Here is a 10,097-nt window from a genome sequence, read left to right on the forward strand (position 1 = left end):
TACCATCTGGCTCCATTTGGATCTCCGCTCATTCGAATTTCTGCTGATTTACAACACGCCATCAATCATGAACTTCTATGTCATGTTACGGGAGTCATAGACATTTATTTAAGAGCTTTTTTTTTCCAAACCAACAGACCAAAAAATAAATAAATAAAGTGTACTTCCCACATTTCCCGTTTCTTTTTCAAAGTCCTGTAATTTCCTTTAAAATTTCCTTTAAAACTCGTTCGTTTAGATACTATTGTTGTTTTTTTTTAATGTTCTACATACACATATGCATATTTATTTCGCTATAAACCTTGCGCATTAACCTACATCGAAAACGATGAAATCGCCATTATGTCTCAGTTCTGGGGTAATCGGTACAATTAATCAAGTATGGAAAATGATCAGGAGAATTTGAATTGAGTTTTGAACAGTATGCAAAGCACAAACACAATCAGGCCCTCGTTACGTTCAATCGCAGAAAACAAGAACGTTGACAAGAATACTGTTATAACAATAAAGGACTATTAAAGGAGTGACCTAAGATGTGAATGTGCTGGTCGAACATATACCTGGATATATATCAGTACACAACGTATATCAAATGTCTCTATTATATTAATTGTTATAATTATTATTTAGTGAATAAATAAATTACCAATCGAACTTAACGAATGTAACCTGTACATTAAATCTTTATTGCTGGGCAGTACTCAGCAGTAGCGATTAGCGATCAGTGAAGCCATACAAACTTTACCGTAATTGCTATCACAATAAATATTCATATTTGCAAGCAAAAAGTCCGCAGTATATAAAGCATACAGATTTATTATTTCTTGCAATAACTTCGTCTCTTATTAAAAGTTACTCATAAATATCTACATTCATTAAATCATGTCGGCTGTTACTAAAGGTAAATATATATAATTGCTTTAAATTGGTTAAACAAAATTTGAAATAAATAAAATGAAAAATTTTGTAGATATTTATAAAGCGCTTAAAATAAATTTTTTTTAATAATTGCATCATGTGTACTTTAATCCCTTTAATAAACATCTTTTGCTTATCTCCGATTGCCTGAATTCTTGCACTGTACACAAGATTACTTGCATCCAATTTATACAAATTTTGGAAAGTGTTTGGAAAAATTGTGCAAATCGTTATGTTACCCGTTATTTGACCCTTCTCGTTTTGCCCTAGAAATTTACAAAAAAATAAAAAAAATAATAAATAAAAATAAGTGTTCAAATTTCCAAATAATAATTAAAATTTTACCTTAATAGCGAGAAACTAAAATTTATGACATTTTGGCTGAAAACATAAAAATTGTATTGAGAAAGTTATTATACATTTGTTTACTAACACATATGACTATGTAGAATAGCTTTGCCGGTAGCTGAACTTTGAACAAAAGAATTGATTATATGTTTATGTATTCAACAGCAAGGTCTTATATGCAAAATAATACATAAAAAAATACACTACAGACAAATTTTTAAGAGGATTAAATTATTGTTGGAACACAATATACACCTTTTGATCAGGTTAATATAATAACTATAAGTAAAAAAATAGGAGGCAGAACGAGTTTTTTCTTACTCTCATTACTTGCTATAGATTTATTTGGCTAATTTGTGTAGATAAGCTTGCTAAATTTTTCTAATCTAGTCCTAAGAAACAATTATGGAAAGGGGAAGGAGTGTTGCTTCACTGGTTGCGAATGCAGAAGAGGAAGAAGAATTTGGGCAATTTTAAATGGGAGTCACTGAATAAGATCTCGAAGACAAATTAAAATTTTTTGCGTTAATATATGTTTATGTGCTCGCTATTTTACTCTCTTCCTAGGTATTTATATTGTTGCCGCTAAACGGACTGCCTTCGGTACTTTTGGTGGCGCCTTGAAAACTATTAATCAGGCCCAATTGCAAACGACAGCAGCAAAAGCCGCTATTGTTAGTTCAGGCTTAAAACCTGACCAAATTGACACTGTGGTCGTTGGTCATGTTATGCCGGTAAGGAATTTATATTATCCAATAAAGTGCCGTACAACACTCAGAACTTGTTAGAATGAACCAATATTTAAGCGCATTAACTAACAATGTCTTTAAACTAAATTTGCCAGAAGAAACGTTATCTTTTGAACTTCTCCGGTTGAACTTTTTGCCAGGCTTAAACTTAAAGCAATCGATTAGATTTTTTAGAGTTATTTTTACTAAATAAACTTCTTCTCGAGCATTTTTTTACTGGCAATTTTTTTTAAGTCCACATCTAGTGACGGTGCGTTCCTACCTCGGCATGTTGGTCTTCAATGTGGGGTTCCAATTGAGAAACCAGCTTTGGCTGTGAATCGTCTTTGTGGGTCCGGCTTTCAAGCTATTGTCAACGGAGCTCAAGATATATTACTTGGCAGTGCAAAAGTTGCTCTTACTGGTGGTGTGGAGAATATGTCTCAAGCTCCTTTCATGGCACGAAATGTACGTTTTGGTACAACGCTTGGGGCCAACTATAGCTTGGAAGATTCCTTATGGATTGGTCTCACCGACAGCTATTGCAAACTGCCTATGGCTTTAACTGCCGAAAATTTAGCTGAACAAAATAAGATTTCACGTGAGCGTGTCGATGAATTCTCTTTGCGCTCCCAAAAGTTTTGGGAAAGGGGACAACAAGAAGGCGCGTTCAATGCCGAGATCACACCTCTTAAAATAAAGGTTAAAGGCAAGGAAGTCGATTTTGTTGTTGACGAACATCCAAGGCTGAAAACTACTTTAGATGGTCTAGCGAAATTGCCGTCACTTTTCAAGAAAAACGGTGTAGTTACGGCAGGAACAGCTTCGGTAAGTTCTGTTCGGCATTGTGTCCATCAAAAAGTAAAATAAACAACATCTATTTAGGGCATTTGCGATGGAGCTGCTGCTGTAATATTGGCCTCTGAAGCGGCGGTTAATGAATATAAGTTGAAACCTTTAGCTCGCCTAGTGGCTTACGCGTACGTGGGATGCAAACCAGAGATTATGGGCATTGGTCCAGTCCCGGCAATTCAAAATGTTTTAAAAGTTAGCGGTAAAAAACTCGAAGACATTGATCTTATCGAAGTAAGACTTCAACTAAATTACCAAAGTTGAAAGAAAGACCGAGACATCTCTGCAAATATTATTTTCTAGATTAACGAAGCTTTTGCTGCTCAAACATTAGCTTGCGCTGATGCTCTCGGTTTAGATATGAACAAATTGAACGTTAATGGCGGTGCAATTGCTTTAGGTCACCCTTTAGGAGCTAGTGGAAGCCGTATAACTGGTCATTTGGTACATGAAATGCAGTAAGTTTTCGTATCAAATTTTTAAAGAACAACGATGCAAACACATAGAATATTTTGTTAATATTGTTACGAAATTCCGGTTTTCTTCGATAGGACTCGTACCACTAGATCGTGGATGTTATTTTCAAAAGAAATGCACTTCTAAATTCTTTTATTTACAGTCACATTGGTTAGCAGCAGGATTATTCACAATGTTCTTGTCCGACTCACTCTGCCTTCCGCAAACAGTCCATTTATACACCGTTTACTGATCATAAGTATCGTGCGACTAACCAATTGCGCCATTGGAGCTACAAACATACCGGCTTCAGTTATTACGGCCGCTCTTGTTTTTCTCGCGTTTTATACATATTTCTGAACAAAATTACGACATTTTATTATCTGGACTTGTAAGTCACAAATTCATTGGCTTAGTCCATCTCCACCCAACAATCCAAAAAAAAAAAAAAAAAAAATAGTCTATTTATATACATTTTCACAAGCATATTCATAGCTTCATTTTTAATCCGTTAACCTGTTTCTCCAGTTCGTTCGATCGTTTTTCTCGTCTGGCAGCTGCATGAGGCGCCTGCGAGTATGCATTTGGTGTTTCCCTCTCTAGGGAATTTATTATTTGGGAACATTAATTATCCGAAATGAGCTGGATTTAGCATTTCCGTAACAATATTATAACTTAAACATGCTGAAGACTTCATTTTATTTAGAATATTCACTTTAATTCGCCTGCCGGAACATTTCCTTTGATTTTCATTTTTTTTGTTTTTTTGAATTTCTATTTTTAGACGTAAAAAACTTAAATATTCAATCGGCTCTGCTTGCATTGGTGGCGGTCAAGGTATTGCCCTATTGATAGAATCTTGCTAACTAACTCTCTATTGTTCCCAAGCCTTGGTTCAACGTGCATTTATTTATTTTAAGAATGTTTTTTTTTTTTTGCAAAATGTTATGACAATGTGTAACACACAATATTTTTTTTTTTTTAACATAATTTACAGATAAACAAAAATATATTTGAATCTTTCTATGCCCTCTGTACGTTTACTTTCTTTCATTTTCCGAGTAGGCCATGTGTCTGAACTAATAACTCAATGTAGGTGAGTTTAAATCTCAAGTGCGGCAGATTTTTCAATAAAGCTGCTAATGTTGATGCTTTAACACTGTAGTCTTAATAATAACAACAATGAAATAAAGCGAATATGTTTTTTAACAAACAAACTTTTTTCTTTCATTTGAATTTATATTCGAAATATATTTATTTAATTTTACATATATATAGGTATATTATTACATTATACTTATTTTATTACAACCATTAATTTTCTTTCATGATCACAATTTTAGTAATAATTACTTAGTATATAGTATATTAGTAGAATATTTAATATTTGTATTATTTTTTAGTAAATATAGTAACTTTAACTTGGTAGTATTGTGTTATATAGGAAAACAAATTGAAAACCATATTTACATATTCCAGCCTATTTGTTTTAATAATTATTCGTAACTCGACCGTCTACTTAACATCTGAGAGTAATTAACTGAGCGAGCCCGAATTTGGTCATATCTGAGAAAATATTGAAAAAGTTATTTTACGATTAAGCCGCTTCTCGATTCGAGACAATAACAAAATATTCATGTTAAAACTCTGCAATTTTGTTACTAAATGAGCAAGGGCAAGTAAGAAAACCTTATTCGGTCGTGATCGAATCTTTTACACCCATCACCCTTATTCGAATATAAACAAAAAAAGTAAAAGAATCACATTTTCATAATCTATAATATCGGTTGGGCGCGGATGATTTTTTCTATTTTTAAAATAAAAGCGTTTGTCCGATGGGCGTTGTGGACGTTTTAGGCGAGTTTTTGGAAAGGTTTAAGTGATTTCCATATTCTTTTGCAAATTTATAGGCGGTATCTTCATTTTCGCTAACGGGAGATGGTTTACCACAAATTTAGTTGCGCAAACAAACAGACGAACGGACGGACATTGATAGACGCATGCCAAGAATTTATATACTTAATGAGATTTTTTGAAGCTTTCTTTTGCGCCTTATAAAGATGTTCAAAAAAAGTTATATTTTGATACACTATAATAATGAGTAGGCGTGGTCGATTTTTCCCATTTTTATACAGGTGCTACAGTATCGCCCAAAGAATATGCGGTCAATTTTTTCTACATTTGTCACTTTAAATACCAATCTGCGCGCCAAAATTTCCAATGTTTTGCCAAATTTAAAACTTATCGTTTCATTTTTGCAGCCAGGAGAATATTTCTAACGGACCACCAGATATGCTTACAGCGACTCAAGATTTTACGCTGATCAAGAATATATATATATAATACATACATATACTTTGCGGTGTCTCTGAAGCTTCCTTCCGAGCATCGCAAACGTTTTGACAAATTGAATATACCCCTCATCTTCGCTGATAGATACAAAAACAAAAATTATACGCTGCGAACGGCAATTGAAGTGAGCAGAATCGGGTAATTGAGTCGATTCCGCTCAATATATATACCATGGATAGGGAAAAAGATCGTACGAGCGGAATCCTGCGCATCCTATATTTCTTGCCGAGTGTATGTCATAGTTTAAATAAAACTAGATTAAGGTGTGCACGATTTTTGAATCATTTTTGTTTTTTTTTAATTTTTAACAATTTTTGTTGCAAATATTTTTTGCATTATTTAAACAAGGAACAACTCGCATTTTGCATTTCTAATATATAAACTCATTAAACTGTTTATGTTAGAATCATTTAGTGATTCCAGGGACCCTTTATGTTGTAAACGCCCTTTCACAATGTCTATACAAATCTCATTTCGCCATCATTTATGTCTATATATTAGCCACAAGCAAACGGAGAAGCGATTTTGAATGTCTCTAGGAGTCTTGTCATAGAATTATATAGAAATTCATTATTCATTTACAAATAATATCAAAATTAAAACATTTTTATTACATACGATCTAAATAGAGTGTAGGGAATTTCAACAAACAGCACGTTAAAGTCAGCCTTAATAGAGGAATAAAAAAAAAATTCCTTTTTTCCTATTATATGCATTTCAATACGCTTTCACATAAAATGTATTACATATGTAAAGTGTACTTTATGACCTAATTCAATTGTGTTTCAATTAGTTTGGGTGCTGGTGGAGAACAAAGCCAAAACTCCGCTAGCTAAGCCAATTGAGAATATATAGTTGATAATGGGCGACGAGTTTTTTAAAATGAAAAAACTAATAAAAATAATGATGGCCAGGAATAATGCATTGTTATAGAATATGGAATAAGTTGTAGCTTCATAGTCCGCTACTTCATTTTTCTTCCATAAAATACGTTCATCCTTTTCTTTGCGCGTAACTTTTTTGTCATCACCCAATTGACGATTGATCTCACGCGTGACGGCGTCCTCGCGTCGAACGGCGATCTTATGTTTTAACTGAAATTTGATATTTTTGTAGGCCATTGCCATTAGATAAGTGCTGACACCGGTCATGATAATAAAGAAAATCGCACTCGGAAGTAAATCCATATTATGGACGCGCCAAAATAGCCCTGGAAGGTAATAAAACCATAATTCAGAAAACGGCTTTGCTTAAATTATTGACGGTTATTGACGTGTCACTTACAGATCGGAACGGCAGACACAATGAATGCGTTGCCATAAAATAATGCAGACGACTTCGTGCTGACATTGCGGCTGAAATCTTGCAGCAATAGCTCCTCTTCTTTCGTGAATCCCGAAGCTTGAACTTTTTGTTGTTTTTTATCTGAACCCATCTTATTTAATTAAAAATTTACTTAAATTATTACAACCAACTTATACGTAGCTAATTGGAGTGAAAGTCATTTAAGCCGAAAATGTGCCGAAAACAGATGCTGTCAAAATAGTACGTGTTAAAGGCATTGCCAAAGCGTTTTAATAAATTTTAAAAATTCGGCCACGGAGAAAATGCATTCGGTACCGAGAACTATAACAAACTTTTAATGCAACTCTGCACTTGAAATATAGGATAATTGAATTTGCAATATTGAAAACAAGCCGAGGGGAATTTTGGATACAAACCGAGTGGCAATTACGGAAAAGACTGTAAATATAGGATAACGAATCATCAATATCTTCAAAGCGCAAGTCTCAGTCAATGCCTCCCGCCTAAGTTTAACGTAATTCGTCGTAAAACGCTGATATTTAATCAATTGATTACACAATCCACGGCCCCAGCTAGACAATGTACTGCCAACAGCAACGACGGATGACGCCTATCTTCAGACGGAAAAAAAAAGAAATCAGCTCGAGGTAACGATACATTAGCATCCCAGCAAAAAACTAAGTCAAGCGATTTACTATTCACATTAAAAATGTTATTAAGCTGACACAAACCTAACTACTTCAGAAATAAGCTCTCAGAGGATAATGCGAGAAGGTTTTAAGTTTAGTTCCGAAATAATGATAACACAATTTAAAAATGCTTAAGACTAAATAAACAACTCATAAAGATGAATTTTACAATGGTCTTTTAAATGTGCTTAATTCGCTACTATGTAAAGGCGAATATTACATTTTTTTCCACCACTTATTCTCATTTCTTTTTAAAATTTTTATGATTATAAAATGATATCATAAATTTTCAATAATGTAACGGAAATAAAACGGTTTCTGATCAGTTTGGTTCGCTTGAGATTCGTCCAAAATGTTGCATGCCTTCCTATACTGTTGAAAATCATGTAAAAGTGTTACTTGATCTTTTATAAACATGACGTTTATTAACATAAAAATAAACAAGCGAGGCAAATTTGATTTGCTCTCAAATATAGACAAACATTTGGCCACCTCAACAACAACAACAAAAAAAGAGGAGAAATGAAAAAAGTATGCGTAGCAAGCAAATATCTCATTTAATAGACTGTGTGAGGAAATTTCTCATCTAACAGACTGCGTGAGGAAATTTCTCATTTAATAGACTGCACGAGGAAATGTTGTTGTGTTTGTTTTTATCGTTGTTGTACTCTTTACATAAAAACAAATATGTGTAAATAAAAACACGGGCGGATTCCGGTTATGCTGCAATGTAGACGCATTCTCTGACTGATTTGACGCAAATTCGATTCTAACTTAAGAGTAAGAACTTCCAATGTTTCTGTTAAATATCAAGCAATACTTAATTTTTATAGCATTATTAATTCGAACAACAATAAACTGAGACAAAAAAAAAGTTGATTGAAATATTTTTTTCTTTTTATGAAGTATTAAAAAGTTACACATGTACATTTGAGAATTTTTAATTATTTTTTAATTTCATGCATGTAATATAGCTTTTCTGATTTTTTCTTCAGGCTCTTTGAATTACTCTCAGATTTGTTTTCTTCTAGCTTCGATTTGTTGACAGCATAGAGAAAGCAGTACTTTTTTTTATTGTTGCTTCGGAATTGCCAGCTTTAGCCATCGTATTAGTGGAAAATATGAGAGTTTTCACAAGAGCAGGTAGGATATAGTTGCTGTCTTATTTATTAAACAAAACTGTGTACTGCACAGAACATAAGGATCACATAAAGTTTATGATCAGATTGCTGTCTGTATTCATAAAAACTTATAGTTGCGATAATTTTTATATATAAACAAATTATTTTTGTGCGAAAAGTAACAAGTTTTGCGTGAAGATTCATTTGGGCATTAAAGCAATCCCAGCCGATAACGCAATAACGGCTTGAATAGTTTTAACAATCAAAGGTCGTTTGAAGTTTTTTCTTATCTGCGTGTAGAAAATGCAATCTGCTCTAATAGTGGGGAAAAAAATATGCAGCTCTTTGCTGCTAAGAAATTGGGTGAGGCCGTTATCGGCTGCCAGCGATAAATTAACCAACGTCGAGGTTAATGATAAAACCGGTTTTGCTAAGCTTACGATGAACCGGCCTCCAGTTAATGGGTTAAATTTAGATTTACTTCGCGATCTTCATCAATCTATTCAAGATATTGAAAAAAATAAATGCCGCGGATTGATATTAACTTCTGTAAGTAAAAAAGATAATATCATGAGTAAATTGAAATATAATTTTTAATTTATTTGTTTCTCACTGCATTCGCAGGCCTCTAACACAATATTTTCAGCCGGCTTGGACATTATGGAAATGTACAAGCCTGACCAAGAACGATTAAAACAGTTTTGGACCGCTTTGCAAGACGTTTGGTTAGCTTTATATGGCTCCGCAGTTCCAACGGCAGCTGCCATTAATGTATTTATGGGTTTCCCTTCATTTATTGCATGCACTTATATTAATTAGGCGGTTTTCTAGGGTCACTCACCAGCTGGCGGCTGTTTATTAGCTGCTAGTTGTGAATATCGGGTCATGCTTCCTAAATATACAATCGGACTCAATGAAACACAATTGGGTATTGTAGCTCCCAAATGGTTTATGTCAACTTTTCGCAATGTTTTACCGCGCCGCATAGCCGAACAAGCCTTAACTCAGGGTAAAATGTTCACAAGCGACGAAGCCTTAAAAATTGGTCTAGTTGATGAACTGGCTGCTACGAAAGAAGAAGCTCTGCTAAAATGTGAAAAATTTTTTGCTTCTTTCGCCAAAACGGATCCGATTGCTAGATACTTGACAAAGAAACAACTTCGTCACAATGACATAAAAGAGCTGTTGGATGAAAAAGTACAAGATGTAGAAAATTTTGTACTTTTCGTTAATCAACCAAGCGTACAGAAGGGTTTAGGTTTATATCTTGAAAGCCTTAAGAAAAAAGCGAAATAATAATTTCTACTTTTCATTTATTCACTAAGATA

At 33.8% G+C, this 10,097-nt stretch overlaps 3 protein-coding genes across 4 annotated transcripts in view; 2 read left to right on the forward strand and 1 right to left on the reverse strand.

Annotated features, from left to right (window-relative positions):
* Positions 1-766: 766 nt before the first annotated feature.
* LOC119633249 (3-ketoacyl-CoA thiolase, mitochondrial) lies at positions 767-4,339 on the forward strand. The gene is made up of 6 exons (XM_038026693.1): positions 767-901; positions 1,834-2,000; positions 2,250-2,822; positions 2,880-3,080; positions 3,150-3,304; positions 4,087-4,339. Exons 1-6 carry the CDS (start codon positions 883-885, stop codon positions 4,166-4,168), a joined length of 1,197 nt encoding a protein of 398 aa, XP_037882621.1. The 5' UTR covers positions 767-882; the 3' UTR covers positions 4,169-4,339.
* Positions 4,340-6,224: 1,885 nt separating this feature from the next.
* On the reverse strand, positions 6,225-7,215 carry LOC119633895 (translocon-associated protein subunit gamma). Its single transcript, XM_038027708.1, has 2 exons — positions 6,939-7,215; positions 6,225-6,864 (listed from the first exon to the last, which is right to left on the reverse strand). Exons 1-2 carry the CDS (start codon positions 7,087-7,089, stop codon positions 6,440-6,442), a joined length of 576 nt encoding a protein of 191 aa, XP_037883636.1. The 5' UTR covers positions 7,090-7,215; the 3' UTR covers positions 6,225-6,439.
* A 1,491-nt stretch (positions 7,216-8,706) lies between these two features.
* The window catches only part of LOC119633894 (enoyl-CoA delta isomerase 1, mitochondrial), a 1,446-nt gene continuing 55 nt past the window's right edge, over positions 8,707-10,097 (forward strand). The window contains exons 1-3 of one of the 2 annotated variants that reach the window (XM_038027707.1): positions 8,707-9,318; positions 9,394-9,540; positions 9,601-10,082. In XM_038027707.1, coding sequence (XP_037883635.1) covers positions 9,073-9,318; positions 9,394-9,540; positions 9,601-10,065 — 858 coding nt within the window. In that variant the 5' untranslated portion in view covers positions 8,707-9,072 and the 3' untranslated portion in view covers positions 10,066-10,082. Of the gene's footprint in view, positions 9,319-9,393; positions 9,541-9,600; positions 10,092-10,097 lie in introns of those variants that run through there. The other variant, XM_038027706.1, reaches the window with a different exon arrangement.

The sequence above is a fragment of the Glossina fuscipes genome, unplaced genomic scaffold, assembly GCF_014805625.2.
Source record: "Glossina fuscipes isolate IAEA_lab_2018 unplaced genomic scaffold, Yale_Gfus_2 2, whole genome shotgun sequence".
NCBI classification, from domain to species: Eukaryota; Metazoa; Arthropoda; class Insecta; order Diptera; family Glossinidae; genus Glossina; species Glossina fuscipes.